This window comes from Crotalus tigris, unplaced genomic scaffold (genome assembly GCF_016545835.1).
Source record: "Crotalus tigris isolate CLP2741 ecotype Arizona unplaced genomic scaffold, ASM1654583v1 scf7180000018030.5226217, whole genome shotgun sequence".
NCBI lineage: Eukaryota > Metazoa > Chordata > Lepidosauria > Squamata > Viperidae > Crotalus > Crotalus tigris.
Window position 1 is genome coordinate 4,003,295 of NW_024096786.1, and position 18,164 is coordinate 4,021,458.

The following is an 18,164-nucleotide window of genomic DNA, read 5'->3' on the forward strand; positions in this document are numbered from 1 at the left end:
TGCATCAATCAGATAATAAAGCTTTTGGTTGTTCAGCCTCAACTCAAAGCAATGAATCTTCTCTTCCAGGAATCCCTTGGCTTTAGCAGTATAGCATCCACACCAGAAATAGAAAGAAAGTAAGTAGGCATTTATACTTCTGCTCTACATGCTACATGAATTACTAATTCTTATCAAAGGATTTTATAGCTACGTGACCACATCATAAGATTCAATAAGCATCAGTCTTTTCTTTCTCTGCCAGCAGTGTATTTTCCCCTGATTTCATACAATTTATATTTTCTTTTTCCCTTTCTATTTTTTTTAAATAATCTCTGTTCAAATAACAAGACTGATAGAATGAAAAATTATTGATTTTGCACTACACAAAGAATAATGTATAACTTCTCTGGTGGGAAAAATAGTGTAGGAAACTAGCAGCTTGGGTCCCTTTGACCCGCTTCAGGGTTTTATAGATCCCTGAACTGAAATTTAAGTTGACAAAGGAGACATAATGAGTGAGCTAATCTTCTCAGAGATGTGCCCCTCCGTGTTTCAAATGTGACACCAGATGCAACTCCAGGGTGTGGGTGGTACAGTTATTCTGGAACCTCTAGTGACTTTTAGGGGTGCTGCCCCAGACATAGCCGGGTATGAGTTGGGTCTTGCTGTTTTTCTTCCTTCCTCCTCATAGGGTGGAAGTGGCCCTGCCCAAATTCCTGGACTTTGTGACAGAGTTGACAGTAGAGTTCCCCAGCTTATAGTTCTGGAGGACTTCAACCTGCCTTCTCTGGGCCTGGAATTTGAGGTTGTCTCGGAGTTCGTGGTACCATGGTAGCAGGTTATTAATGGCAACATCTTGCAGAAGGGGGTCATATACAAGATCTGGTTTTTGGCTTGGGACAATGGCAAGTTGGTCTGGGATTAGGGGATGTTAACTTCAGTCCTTTGCGATGGATAGACCATTCACTCTTGGTCCTGGAGTTTCCTGCAATTGTCCCCCATTGCAGGGAGTTTGGGCATTGTGGACCCAGTAGAGGTTTCAGAAGGAAATTGAAGTTATTCCTGAGGCTCTTGTGCTTTATTCAGCTGAGTTGCAGCCTGGAATAAACACATGACAAGGGCCTTGAATCGGATTGCCTCTTTGTGAACTCTGTGGTTGCAGATCCCATAGGGATCCTTGAATTATGGACCGGGCTGTTGGAAATGAAATAACATAAGGCGCACCTGGAGTGCTGCTAGTGGAAGAAAATCATGCACAAGTACCAGCTTTCAATAGGATTTACCTTGTGGCACTTAAGAGCAGAAAAGCTTTTTTACTTCTCTGCTCTTTCTGTGTATGCAGATGGCTGGCCAGCAATCCTGTTTTGGTTAATCAGGGCTTTCCTACGTGAAGTGGGGGATAGCTGAGCCCTTGTGGGGACTCTGTGAGGGTTATTCTACACCACTGTGAGGGCTATTCTAAATATCTATGAAATAAAGTTGCTCCACTTTGGAATAAGAGTCTAGCTGGGACGATCCAGTGAAAATGACTGAGGCATGTCCTAGCTTGCTTATCTGGGTAGAGTTTGAGCTAGTCAGTCCAGAAGAAGTGGACAGGGACCTTAATGTTGTGAGCTATGCCACCTTCTGGCTCATTAAGACCTCCTGGGACTTGGCATGTGGTTGGGTCCAAGCAGCAGTAAATGCCTCCTTGCCAGAGGGAGTGGTCCCACCAGCCTTGCCCCTTCCTCAAGAGATCATCCTTGAGGACCATATGGTTTTTGATAAGTCCAGTCTTTAAACCTCTTTTTTTCAGGAAGGTTGTTAAGAGACTGGTGAGCTCTCAGCCTACAGAGATCATTTGAACTCTTTTCAATTAGGATTCAAACCAGATTATAATACTAAAACAGTATTGGTTAAACTTGTGGATTATCTTTGGAGAGCTCAAGATATTGGGGGGAGGGAGTGTTTAATTCTGGCTGTTTGGATTTCTTCCTGGCATCAGTCATGTTACATTGCTGGACCGACTTCAGAAGCTGGGAGTGGGGACAGAGTTTTTCAGTGGTTCATCTCCTTTCTCCATGGCTGGTACTAGTCAGTGCTAGCGGGGGAAGAGAGGTCCAGCCCTAGACTCCTGTATGTGGAGTGCCTCAAGACTCAAGTGTCTCTCCCCTCCTATTTAACATGTAAACAAAGCCAGTGGGAGAGGCCATCTGGATTTCAGTATTCTCAGTTTTCTGACGATATCCAATTATACATCTCTACGCTGATGCCAGGCAAATTATGCTGTTCAGGTTCTAGCTCAGCATCTGATGGCAATAAGGGCTCCGCATAGGGAGAAATCAGCTGTGACTCATCCCTAGCAAGATGGAATGATAATGGGATTTTGGCTCTGAGAGTCAGGAGAGTTGACATCTTTAACTCAGGATGGGGTTACATTCCCTTCTATGCATTTGGTGTGCAGTTTGGCATCTTCTTAGACTCTTGGTTCATCCTGGTGGCCAAGGGGGCCTTTGCACAAATCTGTTTTTTATACCAGTTGCATCCATTCCTGGATCAGGAGGCCTTCTTCATAATTACCCATGACTTAGTCACCTCTTGTTTGGATTACTACAGTGTGCTCTACGTGGGCATTCTCTTGAAGACAATCTGGAAGCTGCAACTGGTCCAGAATACAGCAGCATGCACAGTTCTGAGTACCCATGGTTTACCCAAGTAACACCATTGCTGTGTGACTTGCCCTGACTTCCAGTTGTTTTCAAAGTGCAATTCAAGGTGCTGGTAATCACCTTTTAAGTCCTTCATGGCCCAGGGCCAGGTTACCTGTAAGATAGCTCTCCCTGGCAGTATCTGGCAATAGAAATTTGTATAATCTGTAATAGCAACAGTCCCAGAATTATCTCATTTTTTTTCCTTCTTACCTATTTTGTAGGATTCTTTTATACTTTTCATCTAATATAAGAAATATTCTTTTGCTATCCAGGTTCAATTAAGTTCTAAAGAAAACAGGGTGCAGAGGGACTTTAGCCTTCAGAGTTTTGAAGCAAGATGAAAATTAAAATGGCTCAAACATCTCTTTGTGAAAGCAGTATCTTAATTTTTTAGCATTATTTATTGCCTTATATTTCAATGCACATTCTTCAAGTGATGCTTTACTTTAATACTATCTTCAGAGGTTCAGCAGTGATAAAGTTGGCAAATATTAGAGAGAAGGACTTTTCAGGGATAACTCTACCAATTAAATTTCCTCCTAAGCCAAAAATTATTCATTTGTCATTCAGTGTTACATATGGTTATAATCACTCACTAATGAGCTGGCAGAATGTTCTGGTTCCTTTATGTATTTTGTTCTCTTTGATTTTCTACTGAGATTTTGTACTATTTCCTGCTGGTATATTTGAAATTGTACTTTATTTTAACTGATTTGTTTAAAATTGCTTACAATTAAGCAGTTTGATAGGGAATTGCTTACAATGCAACAAGGAAATTTTATAATAATAATAATGATGATAATAATAATAATTATAATCATCATCATCTTAAAGTGAAGAAGATCTTAAAGTCCAAACTCAATGGAGGAAATACCATAAAGGCAATCAACACCTGGGCAATTACAGTCATTAGATACACAGCTGAAATAGTGGACTGGACTCAAGCAGAACTAAAAGCAATGGATAGGAAGACCAGAAAAATAATGACAATGAATCATGCCCTTCATCCACGTAGTGACATTGACAGACTTTATCTACCAAGGCAAAGAGGTGGGTGTGGAATGCTACAAGTACATCAGATGGTTGAAGAAGAAGAAATGGCTTTGGAAGAATATCTGAAGAACAATGATGAAGATGCACTGAAATTAGTATATCAGGAAGGCTTACTGACTACTGGAGAGACTAAACTGGCCTACAAGAAAGACCAAATGAAGAACAGAATAGAGGCATGGGAAGACAAAGCACTACGTGGCCAATACATTAAAAAAAATAGCTTGGAAAGCAGATAATAACAAGACCTGGCAATGGCTAAGAGCAGAAAAATTGAAGAAAGAGACCGAGGGACTAATTCTGGCTGCACAAGACCAAGCCTTAAGGACAAATGCATATAAAGTCAAAATTGAGAAGATAGCAACAGACAGTAAGTACCGCCTATGCAAAGAAGCTGAAGAAACAGTGGATCACCTGGTAAGCTGTTGTAAGAAGATTGCACAGACTGACTACAAGCAGCGGCATGACAAAGTAGCACAATGGTGCATTGGAAGATCTGCAAAAAATATCATTTGCCTGTAAGCAAAAACTGGTGGGATCATAAAATAGAGAAAGTCATAGAAAATGATAAAAATAAACTGCTCTGGGACTTCAGAATTCAAACAGACAAGCACCTGCAACATAACACCCCAGACTTAACAATTGTCGATAAGAAAGACAAAAAAGTCTGGATAGTGGACATGGCAGTGCATGGAGACAGCAGAATAGACGAGAAAGAACTGGAGAAGATAACAAAATACAAAGACCTACAAATAGAAATAGAAAGACTGTGGCAAAAGAAAGCAAGGGTAGTACCAATAGTAATAGGCTCCTTAGGTACAATCCCAAAACAACTGGAGCACCACTTGAACACCATTGGCATTGACAAATTCGCCATTAGTCAATTGCAAAAGGCGGCCTTATTAGGAACTGCTTCCATCCTGCGACGATACCTGTAATACCATCAAACATCCACATCTGCCTATCCCAGGTCCTGGTAAGGACTCGATAGGTAGACAAAATGCCAAATCCAGTCTGAACATCTGGCTGACTGTGTGATGATCCATAATAATAATAATAAAGTTGGAAGGGACCTTGGAAGTCATCGAGAGCAACTTCCTGCTCAGGCAGGAACCCTACACTATTTTGGACAAGTGGCTGTCCAGTCTCTTCTTAAAAACTTCCAGTGTTGGAGCATTCACCGCTTCTGGAGGCAGGCTGTTCCATTAGTTAATTATTCTGTCAGGAAGTTTCTCCTTAGTTCTAGGTTGCTTCTCTCCTTAATTAGTTTCCATCCGTTGCTTCTTATCCTGCCTTCAGGCGCCTTGGAAAATAGCTTGACTCCCTCTTCTTTGTGGCAGCCCCTGAGATATTGGAACACTGCTATCATATCCCCCCTCATCCTTCTCTTCATTAAACTAGACATACCCAATTCCAGCAACCGTTCCTTATATGTTTTAGCCTCCAGTCCCCTAATCATCTTTGTTGCTCTTCTCTATACTCTTTCTAGAATCTCAGCATCTTTTTTACATTGTGGTGACCAAAACTGGATTACTCCAAAAATAAAGCAAAAGGTGACCATAAAACATATTTATGAGACTATACATGAAAATTAGGTTTATCTTCTTTCTTTCACATGAATGGTTTCCTAGAAGTGGGTGCTTTGTTGATAACTAGTGGATTGCATTTTATGTGTGAAATTGAATCTAAGCAGTCAACTATTTTCAAGTGCAGGATGTCATCGGTAAAGCAGGTAAAGCCATCAGCAAACACACTGTCAAAAACTAGTGTTCTGAGTTTCTCCTGTCACAGATAAAATCAGTCTTTTTTTTTTTTAAAAAAAAAAAAGGTGCTGGAACTCACACATGTCATACAACCCGCCTTGCCTATCCTACAAGGTTCCATCCCAAAAAGGTGCCAGAACTCCGTTCTAGGAGTTCTATGACAAAAAAAGCCCTGGATAAAATTGTTTAGGGACTGCTGAATCATTTGGTACGAACTGGCTGAATCCCACCACTGTATCTTATAATAAAGGGCTTGCCAGGTAACACAGACAATCTTTAAATCACATTTTAGGTATCATCCATGCCATTTGGCTTGCCAGGTAACACAGACAATCTTTAAATCACATTTTAGGTATCATCCGTGCCATTTTTATTTGTATTAAGTAAATCTCAAGCGAGGAAGCCCGTCATTAAAACTTTAGTCTTTGACTCAAGACTCGATCTCTGAGTCATTCTCCTAATCTCTAACTGAAGGCCACGTTATATAAAAATTAACAATTAGTACTCACACTCCTTCCTAAGATATCATGTCAATAATTAAAACTTAAGAAAGTGTGGACGAGCAATTGAACTGTACGAAGAACCTTGTGATGCATACAGGCTCATCAGGTTTAAATATCCCATCACACAGGAAAAGGAAATTGTGATCTGATTTTAGCAATCAAAGGACATGGGATGAAGTCTAGTAACATTTCTTTGTATCCCGGTTTACAATAATTCTTCCAAGCATGTTTAGCCGAACAAAGGCAAGGCCAGGATTGATTGGTACTCAGTTGGAAAAAAGGTGAGCAGGCATAAAAATTATGGAAAAGTGTGGGAATGGGGATGGGGAAAGTTTTCATATCTCTTTCCTACTTTGCAATTATTATAACTTCACCTAAAACATAAGAAGTGTTCACCCTGTACTTAAATATTATTACCTTCCTGATTTTTTAGTGAAGCTCTCCTTTACCTTGAATATACCAAAGAAATATTGATACCTTGTTTAGACCTTTATAACATTTCTTGCCTTCATGGACTGAATAGCTTCTGCTTTATGGAGTATTATTGTAAGTGCAGCATGTATCTAAGCAGTGGTGGGATTCAAATATGTAAACAACCAATTTTCTGTGTGGATGCAGCTTCCGGAAGTCCATTCTAGGCCTGGGCAACAAAAAATTAGCTACCGGTTCTGCTGAAGTGGTATGAACTGGCTGAATCCCACTACTGTATCTTATAATAAGTATAGGTATTATATCTTGAAGCAGTACTAATCACAGAATATCAAATAATGTATAAAATATAGGAATCAAGAATGAAAGATGGAGTAAACCCAACAGCCACTGACTGTTTATTTTGGTCCTTACAAGAGGCACTTGCAGTGTATAGCATTTTGATTTTAAATGTATTTATTCTCATTCCATTAATAAATTATATGAAACTTCAAAGTTGTGATTTAGCAAAAATACCAAAGATGTCTGTATGATATTTTTGTTGGTAAAAAAATTATATTTCTTTTATATGTTCGAAATCATGTCACTGTAGTAAAAATTTTTAACGGCTGTTCTATTAAATTCTTCAAGCTAATGAGAAGGATGAGTCTGGAAGGGAATTTGGAAGGGAAAAGGTCTCATCCAAAGGTTTGAAGTGTTCACTATAGTGCTCAAAAGCATAGCTAATTCTGGATCAGCAGTATAATTTTCAGAATGAAAGCCAGGAGTGTATTGCACACTGTGGCTTAGAACAGATTACTGTATTGGGACCTTGGCATTGAATTGGATTTAGAGACTCGGGTACGCCCTGTCAGTTTGTTTCATAGACCTTAAATATTTCATCTGTAATGAGATGATTAAATAAGGGTTGGAATGCTGGTTATTTGAAACCCATGTGTGTTTATGGTGATAGCCAAAATGTGAAAAAAAAAATATTTTCCAAGCTTTCCTATGCTCTGCCACTGAAAATAAACACTGCCATACCCTGTGGTTACAGGTAGCACATCTGTGCACCCATTTCAAAATAAGGGCTCTGCTCTGTTTAGAGTAGCTGACATCTGTTCAAAGTCTGTGAGAATTGAGTTGGTGGTTTGGTCCAATTTCCCTTAGGCAAATACCTCAAAATCTACCATAACATTTGGTGTTAGACTAAGGGAAATCTTAACTGCCAACTGTAAAGTGTTGCTAAAAGGCATACCAACTAAACTGGCTTGGACAGTGGAACATTCAAAGCTGGAGAAAAGTGGATCATTTGTATGGCATGCAATACATGAATGTGCCCTATTCCCATAACAGCTATCTCTTCAATAAATGGACATCTTCATCTTAGTGTGTGTGTGTGTGTGTGTGTGTGTGTGTATCCTTTTCAAATGGATGCAACAGTTTGATAGGAGTAGGGTAGCTATGTGTTTTGGAAGAAAACTGGAGAACTTTCTCAAGGGGGTGTCAGAGATCATTAAATGCTGCTTGTGCCTACCTTAGAGTTCCCCAACCTTTTGGGCACCAGGGACCGGTTCTGTGGAGAGAGGTTTTTTCACAGACCGGAGGGTGTATTGCTTTGTGTTCTGCTTGCATCTTGTGGATGGGGCTTTGCTTGTTTGTGCAGACTGGTTGTTGGCATGCCATGGACCAGTACTGGTCCACACACCAGGGGTTGGGGACCTATGGCCTACCTGACATAAAGTTTCAGATGTCTGGGCTCTTTTTGACTACTTGGACTCAGTGGCAGCTGAAATTGTTTACTCAGCCATAAAGGGAGGGGGTCTACTAAGCACATTTTGGCAGGAAATCACATCAAAGAAAAGCAAGCTTCCTCCTGCATCCTGTGTTTCATCCTGTTTTTAGCAGGACACAGAATTTCTATTTCCAGGACTATACCACTATTGAAGAGGAAGGTATTGCTTATATTGTCAGAACCATTGTTTGTTTTAATCTTCCTAAAGCAAGGTAGGATCCCATACTAAAGTTAAAAAGGCAGCTTCATGGCTGACATAGTCTCTCTGTATTTTCTGAATCTAAAGATATATAGTGTATGGGTTGTCTTTATCCCTTTATTGATCCAATTTTCCATAATTGGTATGATGTTAAACTAGATCTTCCTAAAATGAAAACAAGTCGACTCTAAACTTATTTTTTTCCATTGCTCTTCTACAAATGTCCTACTACCAAGTGCATTCTAAATTGAATAAAGACAAACATTACTTCACAACACAAAGTGATCGTTTTGGCTAAGGATGGCTTATTTTTCAAATGTTAGTATGCAATGATTTTGAGAGATTTTTCATTTCAGGCCAGCTCAGAATTTTGGACAATGAAACTTTTGGAAGTGTAAAATCTTTTATCTAGATATCTATTGTTGTTTCTGGTGTTATGCTGTTAGGATTAATTCAGTGACCAGTGAATTCTTGTATCATCTCCAAGTTCATTACAGAAGTCGGTATTAATAGTCTAGCAGAATCAGCACATTTGCTAATTTAAATGTAGTGAAAACAGGATATACTGTATGTCAGTAACGTAGCATTAATTGAATTTATTGACTTAGGTCTGCATTTTTAAGGTTGTGTTGGGCAACTATAGAAATTGAATAAATGAATATAAATGTACACACTGGTTGTATTGTATTGTACCCTTTTTGCCCTTCTGTTACATTCACCAAGGCACTTTTCAGTGAAGTTAGTGGACCTACAGCTGGAAAGGAAAATCGGTACCGTCACAGTTTACATGAGAATGAATTATTTTTGGTTTGTAATCAAAATGCTATAAGCAACTATAGATCTCAGTCTATATTTCTGTCACATTTTGGTATTTAGGAAACACTTGTATAATTTATTTTTTTAAATATTTTAAATGTAATCATGAAATGTAGTGAAACAGCACACTTATATTGTTACCCCAGTAATTCAAATTATTTCAGCCAATTCTCAGAGGCACCAAATTAATTGGTATTTCAATGTGAGTTGATCTATAAATGGGAAAGCTACAGTGTTGGGAACTGCAAAGCAGAAAATGGCAAAAAATAAATCAAGGAAGAAAAGAAATTATAGGTTGAAAATTGGCTTTTAATTAACGTGGGGAATGAATGCTTATGCCTAGTTCTGTAAGGTAGCAAGAAAGAGAGGGAGAAAAAAAGCAAAAGCAACAGACTCTTACTAAGCATAAATTTTACTCCACAACAAAGTTGAGTGAAAGAAGAATTGTGAGGACTGAAAGGGAAAAAAAGAGAAAGAGTTCTGATGGTGGAGGCTAGAATTTTTTTTCTGGCCAAATTGTTCATGTTGTGTGCAGACAATTTTCCTTGATAGAAGTGGGTCAGGAAACTCCCACAATAACATTCACAGGGGAAGTGAAAAGGCAGCCAAAAAGTACTTGTGGCATGTGACGAGCCAGACCAATGTGCCTCTGAGCAGCTGAAGGAATATTTCTTCCTGGCAATTGTTCCCAGAGAAATGAAGGGCTCTTTTCAGAAGAATGTGGCGCTTGTAGCAACTTGATGCTATTTGTTGTGCACGGCAATGTGCTGTGAATTTCATGCCACATTCTAATCTAAGCCATATATTTTTATAGACTTTTAGTCTTTCAAGTAGGTTGGAAAGATTTATCATTGATTGGGTATTATTGGATATTCCGTCTAGTTCAGAGAAGCAGCATAATAATAATAATAATAATAATAATAATAACAACAACAACAACCATAATAACAACAACAAATAGGGAGACTCAGCTTTCATTCATTAAAATTAGTAGCTGAGTAGAAGTGCATGAGATTTATGGGTTATTATGGTATATTAAAATGATAAGGTCCACCAGATGGATCTGTAGCTGGCTGACTGGCTGTACTCAGCGTGTGGTCCTCAGTGGAACCGCATCTACATGGAGGGAAATGTGTAGTGGGGTGCCCCAGGGCTCTGTTCTGGGCCCAGTACTTTTCAACATCTTCATCAACAATCTGGACGAGGGGATAGATGGGGAGCTCATCAAATTTGCAGACAACACCAAGCTGGCAGGAATAGCCAACACTCCAGAAGACAGGCTTAGGATACAGGAGGATCTGGAGAGACTTGAACACTGGGCGCTATCTAACAAAATGAAATTCAATGGTGAAAAAAGTAAGGTTCTTCATTTAGGCAAGAAAAACCAAATGTACAGGTATAGCATAGGGGGTATCTTGCTCAATAGTAGTAACTGTGAGAGTGGACAATAATTTAAATATGAGCCAGCAGTGTGCTGCAGCTACCAAAAAAGCCAACACAGTGCTAGGCTGCATTAACAGAGGGATAGAATCAAGATCACGTGAAGTATTAATACCACTCTACAATGCCTTGGTAAGACTACACTTGGAATACTGCATCCAGTTTTGGTCACCACGATGTAAAAAAGATGTTGAGACTCTAGAAAGAGTACAGAGAAGAGCAACAAAGATGATTAGGGGACTGGAGGCTAAAACATATAAGGAACGGTTGCTGGAATTGGGTATGTCTAGTTTAATGAAGAGAAGGATGAGGGGGGACATGATAGCAGTGTTCCAGTATCTCAGGGGCTGCCACAAAGAAGAGGGAGTCACGCTATTTTCCAAGGCGCCTGAAGGCAGGACAAGAAGCAATGGGTGGAAACTAACCAAAGAGAGAAGCAACCTAGAACTAAGGAGAAACTTCCTGACAGTTAGAACAATTAACCAGTGGAACAATCTGCCTCCAGAAGCGGTGAATGCTCCAACACTGGAAGTTTTTAAGAAGAAACTGGACAGCCATTTGTCTGAAATGGTTTAGGGTTTCCTGCCTGAGCAGCGGATTGGACTAGATGACCTCCAAGATCCCTTCCAACATTATTATTATTAGTATTATTAGTATTAATTAAAAATCCTCCCATCCTCCACTAAGAAATCATACCTTTTATGCTTTGTAGTTGGAATTATCACATATTAGTATTTATTTGTGAATTCTTCTAGGTTTACAAGAGAAGTGGTAGAAAAACCAGCAAGAGGAAGCATTTGCATTAAAAAAAAAAAACAATCAAAGGTCCCATTTTCAAGCAAGGTTGGGAAGAGTTTCCCAAACATTATTTTAGAACAATAGAGGCAGGAACAGAGTGACAGTTTTCTCCTAGAGGAAGAGGGCTAGTCTTCCTGCAAATTGCTATGTTTTCTCCAAACTGCTGCATTGCCTGTAAGAGTTGGAAGTTCTAGGGTTGTAGCTTGAGTTTTGTCCAGAGTTGGAACAAAGACCAAAGCATAAAATAAGAAGTAGACATACAAAAAAGCTTTAAAACAAAAACAACAAAAATAGCCAGATGGCTGTTGTTGTTGTTGTTGTTTTCCCTCTTTCTTATTTCTGGGTTTTAGGTAATCTTGACCAATAATAAACTCAGCAATATCATATTTCATGACAGGGGCCCTCAACCCCCAGTCCGGCATGCCAGAAACCAGGTCAAAGAAACAAATGAAGCTCCATCTGTGGGATGCAGGCAGCACACAAAACCACACCACCTCCAGTCTGTGGAAAACCTCTCCATGGAACCAGTCCCCGGTGCCCCAAAAGTGGGGAGCCACTATTTCAGGAAACCAGGCTCATCAGATGAAGAAAATGCTGGAAAACTTCGCCTAAAGCAGAGTGTTTGAACAGGACAGGATAGCGCTTAGCTAGGAAGGATAGTTCAGTATCTTAAATCCAGTCTTTTCCCAAAACTACTGGAAAATATAATAGGATAGTTTTAAAAAGTGGCAGAGCAGAGGTGGGGAATGATGGCCCTTTTATGACTTGTAGACTTCAACTCCAAAAATTCCTGAGCCAGCCATGCTGAAGTTGAAGTCCACAAGTCATAAAGGGCCCATGGTTCCCCACCTCTGTTGAAGAGGGTGATAAAGATTATGGTTGCTAAGGAGAAATTATATGCATTTTATGATGGGTCCTATGCATAGGAGCTGGAAAGAGGATGGATTAGACCAGGGGTAGACAACCTTGGCTCTTTTATGACTTGTGGACTTCAACTCCCAGAATTCCTGAGCCAGCATGGCTGGCTCAGGAATTCTGGGAGTTTAAATCCACAAGTCATAAAAGAGTCAAGATTGCCCACCCCTGGATTAGACTATGACAATACTGCTATGTCTAATTTTTAATTATTCAGTTGGGTAGCTTTCGTTATTCCAGGCCTTATTTTTTCTCCTTCCTTTCTTTTGCATAGCTTTTTGGAATACTCAATCACTTGAGTTTAAACTGAGCTTTAATTTAACCATACAGCTTTTCACAGACTGTAGTTTTATAGCAGTTTATAGCTTTTACCTCATCCCACCTTTGTTTAATTCCATAGTCACTATCCTTGCAGTTTCTAGACTACAGCTGCTGATTCCACACCCTTCTGTTTTTACCTTATGCTGCTGAAAGACCAAAGTAAATACCTTTTCTTGCATTGTACTGCATTACACTATATTATTAAATTGCAGGAATTTGATTATTGGTGGTTAATAGAAAAGGTACAGTGTGCTTCTGTGATGGGTTATGAGCAAACCACCTAGTCATTAATGCTCTCAAGGTTAAAAGAAGTTGTGTGCTTTGGAGGATTTGTGAAATTCTCTGTGTCACCAAAGCTTAATACAGCTTGAAGTTCCATTTTCAAGTCTGTCTAGGTCTGTAGGATAATAGCTAAATAACCTAGTATATTGGAGAAATATGTTTCATAACAGATCTAGAGCATTTAGAACATTTACTTGCAAACTGCCTTCCTTTCCTGCAAATACTATATATGTTACCTTAGAAGGGGATGTTCTTAGAAAGAATAACCTTCAATTGTTGCCAGGTTCTCTACAATGTAATGATGACCTTTTTATCCCTTAGTGCAACTTTTCTTGAGAGACTATCAGAATTTTGAAGGTTCACACTGCATGGGTTGAACTTCCAAAAGTATCTGATGAGAGACACTAGCCTCTTCCTTCCCTGCCCATAATTTTCTGCAGTTAGCAGACATGAATTAATGCAAAAAAAAAAAAAATGTCTGAGTTGTCCTGATGAATGAGTTTGTTTCATATTTCATACATTAGGCCTTCTTTAAACCGGTCAAATAAATCTATTTAATTCCAACCCACCATTTGGTAGTCCTGAGGCTGAACAGTTGTTATATGGTTATACCACCATCTCTGGCTTGCGATCTACTGGCTCTACAAGGGGATGTAATTTGTGTTTGTACACTTTCCGATTGCTGTATATCATATCCTACCATCACTTCTTCCTTCATGTTATAATAGATGGATCCATTTACTTTTTTTATTTAGCCCTGAGAGATTTTTATAAATGAATGGCATCTCTCACTAGATGCAACTGCCTACAAGGTATAATTTTATTCCTTTGTTTATACAACTGGCTCCTAGCTCTGTATTCCCATGCTGTCTAACCATGTAGGTCTTTCTATTCTTAAAGTGACTTGGCCTTCTTTATTCTCTTGCAAGTAATCTGATTCATTGGAGCCATGGTAGATATAATACCAGAGATGTTGCTTTGCTGTTGTTGCTATAACTCTCTATGGTTCAAGATCTGCTCTCTGACAAGAGTCAAAGTCCATATAGTTTTCTTGGACATGTGGCAGCTGTGGATTCAGTGATTCTAAATTTGGGGGTCTCTTTTATGGGCCCCGTAGTTCCGTACTCCTGCTTTAGACATAGGCTGACAATATACATTAAGGCAGTGTCTAATTTTTTACAGCAGAGGTAAGATAGATGCCTAGTCTCCTGGCAATGCCTTCCTTTTTTTCTTGGAAAAGAACTCTGTTTTACACATTTCCATCTATTCCTCTGTCAAAATTAAAAGGAATCCAATCAACTGCATTCTCACAATATCTTGGTGGCCTCAGCAGCTATGATGAACCCTGTTGCTTTGTCTCATTCATTTCTGATAGCCAGCATATTGTCTTGGCTAACAAAGAGATTCTCCCCCTCCACCACCAAGAAAATCCTTCACCCAGATACTTCCTTTTTTCCAAACACATTCTTGACTTCCCGTGTGAATCAAAGTAGTGTCTCATGGGGCTTTGCACAGGTGCACTACCTATATATACACGAATTTACAGATAACCAATATAAAAGACTATACTCATGGGTAATTAATAGTTCTTGAAGATTTAAGGACCACTGAGTTGGGAGAGGTGGTCTTACAAAGCATACAGTTCATTGATGCAATATCATAGTAATGATATTCTTGTCCAGACCATGGTTGACTTGAATGGACCAGAACAAAAGGATGAGGCTAACAGCTGTGTTATGGTCCTACAAGATACAGACATTAATGTTGGGACATGAAAGATCATAATCTACATCTCATACAGCATCTTGCCATATCTGTGCTTTAAATAAGACCTCTTGGCTTAGATTTTTTTTAAATTCTATAATGTGATGAAGGAAAGATGGAGATTTTGTCAATCTTTCTTTCAATCAGAGACTGAAATTTTATTTTTCATTAGTGTTGGAAGCAATTGTGTGGATTCTTTCTAACGTTACGGTTTTTAATATTTTCTTTATCTCATTTTTGGCTCATCCTGTGCTATCATTTTTTAGCTACAGTTTATTATTCTTTTTCTGTTCATTTACTGTGAGCTGAAGATTTGTGATTTCCCTTCCCCCTTTTCTTATGTTGGCTTGAAGGAGATTGTTCCTTTTTCTTGGAGGAAATAACCATTCTGTTTCTGCATCCTGTTGTACCTCAGTAAAGGGGCTTTTCCAGTGCTTGAGTAGAACGGAATTTAAACAAGATCCCAAAATATTCTTGGAAAAATGTTGGATGCAATAAAACCAACAGAAGATAACAACTTTTAATCAATGATCTGGGAGCAGTGAAAGAATAGACACACTGTGGGAGTAGAGTAGTCTTGAGTCCCCCAGTCATCTACATATAAAATCTTGTTGATAGTTTGCAAGTCACACAGAGGTTCTGGTCTAATTTCTGTGGAGCCCTGCTCTAAAGCAGTGCAGTTAACATTGCCCTGTCTGTATTGTCTGTAATGGGAGAAATAAGGCAAAACAAGAGAAATGGCACATTTGTTAACTGCTGAGAAGACATTGACCCCAGAGCCATTGCTATGGAGACATAATGACAAGATAGTTGAATGGGACGTCTCTGTTTTCCATCTTTCTCACATAGATGCTAGCAGAGACATGCAAATCTCTATAGGAACGTTAAAGACTCATTTTCCACATAATGTCTTTCATCTGTAAGTAAATTTTCTTGTCTTCACACCAAAGAGTATCATAACAGTAGGTTAGTTACTGGGCATTGTATAATGAAGGGAGATAAACAAAATGCTGTCAAAGGAAGGTAGCAAAGGGCTTTTGTACCGTGGTGTTCATGGGGCCCAGATGTAAGATGCTGAAACAGGCCAAGCTATTGTTTACAATTGGCTTATAAGCAGTGAATGGATGGGAGTGCAGAGTATAATTCATGCTTAATTCTTAATTAGGTATGTGTGTATTTCTCTTCAGGTATATTTTATACTATGTCTGCATTTGTTATTTATAAATAATTATACATTTATTTTAAAATTTGAATAATCTCTTATAGTAATTCTTGTTATGTTATTGGGGAAAATAATGTTTTTCCATAAACTGCAATGTTTTGTACTTTGTGCGCATTTGCAAGAATGATATATAATCTCTTATGTAATTCTTCTTTTATTGGGTAATGGGGTTTTTCATGCACTGCAGTGATCTGTATTTTATATGCATTTGCTAGAATAATATACTGTTTCTAGAGATGGATCTGTATTATCAGTTGGGGAAAAAATGAGTCTTTTGGCACCTTAAGACTTCATCCGTAATGTGTGTATATATATATATATATATATATATATATATATATGTATGTATGTATGTATGTATGTATGTATGTATGTATGTATGTATGTATGTATCAACTGCTCCAGACACATGAGTTTTGTTCTATATAATAGAGTTGTCATGAATACAATTGTCAAAAGTTTTGCTTATTTTAAGCAATGGAATTCATGTCCTACTATAAGCATGGTTTGATAGTAAATAGTTCTTCTTTCACAAAAATCTATATTAACTATCTTTTTTTTTTCTCCTGAGGCAAACCACTGTCTGTAAGTCCTTTTACTGTGTGCCTTAGAGGGTATTTCATTTGAAAGCTGGCTAATGAAGCTGTATATAAGAGTACAACAAAACCAAAGGGCCAGAGCTATGGTGTAATGGCATTTGACTGCTTTTCAGACATAACAGCATCAGAACTACTGCCAAGTGTGACTGCATCATTAAGTTTCAGAGCGAGTTAGCCTATGAATGGAAGAACACAAATTATGTCCCATATACATTCATGAAGAAGATGCAGGTTCCACACAGAAGAGTGTAATTGTCGAATCAAACAAGAAGGCCATTCTTGGGACCATAATTTTTTTTCTCATGTATTTAAAGAAGTTGAAGTTCCCATCTCAGCTCAGCTCAGATTGGAAACAAGATCCTTACTTTATAGGATGCAGAGCTGAAGTCTGCTTCCCTCCCCCCTTAGTAACAACTATTCCCTAATATAATTGTCAAAGTGCTGTGAATAATTTCTTTGGTAGTCCACCAGTTAGAACATTGTCCTAGAACTATATATTCTCTATGGTGATTCAGAATTGCTCTGGAGTTCTTCTCCGCCAGTCATTAAAGCAGGTGCTTCCAAATGAATCTGAAAAATATAAAGGTATTCTGAGGAACTGGCAGCATCTTTTTTCAAGCTCACTGAGAACACTGAGAAGGGATATGGCATCTTTAATTTATAGTAGAATATGCTGCGTATTTCAGGCTGAGAGACATACAGCTGGCATGCCTGGAGGCTAACCTTGAAAGACTAAAATTTAAAACTAAATTTAAGAGAGATATTAAATTAGATCTAATGCATAATTAAGTAAAATATAATTTAATTTGTTTTATTCATTAGATTTATATCTTGTTTTTTTCTTCAGAAGCTCATGGTGGTAGAGATAAATAATATTTTCTCCCACAACAGCAATCCCATGAGATGACTGGCTCAAAGTCACATACCATAGTGAGCTTTCATGGCTGAGTCTCTCCCTGGACCTAATCTGATATATTAAAAACAATCAGTATGCTTTTTCTCCATGTATTTGGTTCTGTCTGCTTTCTCTCATGATAAAATGATAATTTGGCAGCATTTCTGAGGTTACTTTCTGAAGATTTTGGGGGGGCTTCTAATTTTATACCCTTGAACTTTGTGCATAATTCTATTCTGAAACAATCCCTTTCTCTCCTGCTTTTCTTTAAAATTAAAAAACCTTCGGAAGGCTAAGTGTTTAAATGGATGGCAGAGAGGAAAAATAACTTTCATTCATTTTTTTTTGTAAGCTGCTTAAGATAGTGAATACTTGGGAAAAGGGGGGGGGGCACCGTTTATTAAGATTTTGAGTCCAGAAGATTTGGGATTGTCTATGAACTTTTCCAGGCTTTTTTTTTTTTTTTTTTTTTGCAGTTCTCAAAAGGTCAACTCACTATTCTTTCAAATGAACTTATGAATAAATGTTGAGATACAGGTATTAGATTGAGTTATATTTTTTCACTCTTAGTAATACAAACAAACAAGCCAACCAAAACTGCATAATTCCTGGAAATGGTTCACATATTCTTTTTCATAGTAATAACATCTCTGCCTTTATAAATTGTGCAAATAGTCTTATGCTATGCTTTGTGAGCATGTTTTCTATTTGGAGTCTTTCTC

General features: G+C 38.4%; 1 protein-coding gene across 4 annotated transcripts in view; it reads left to right on the top strand.

The window, feature by feature from the left end:
* The window catches only part of SASH1 (SAM and SH3 domain containing 1), a 590,968-nt gene that overhangs the window by 508,114 nt on the left and 64,690 nt on the right, over positions 1 to 18,164 (top strand). For all 4 annotated transcript variants that reach the window (XM_039346873.1, XM_039346876.1, XM_039346874.1 and 1 more), the window contains exon 4: positions 70 to 119. In XM_039346873.1, the coding sequence (XP_039202807.1) occupies positions 70 to 119 (50 nt within the window). The remainder of the gene's footprint in view (positions 1 to 69; positions 120 to 18,164) is intronic.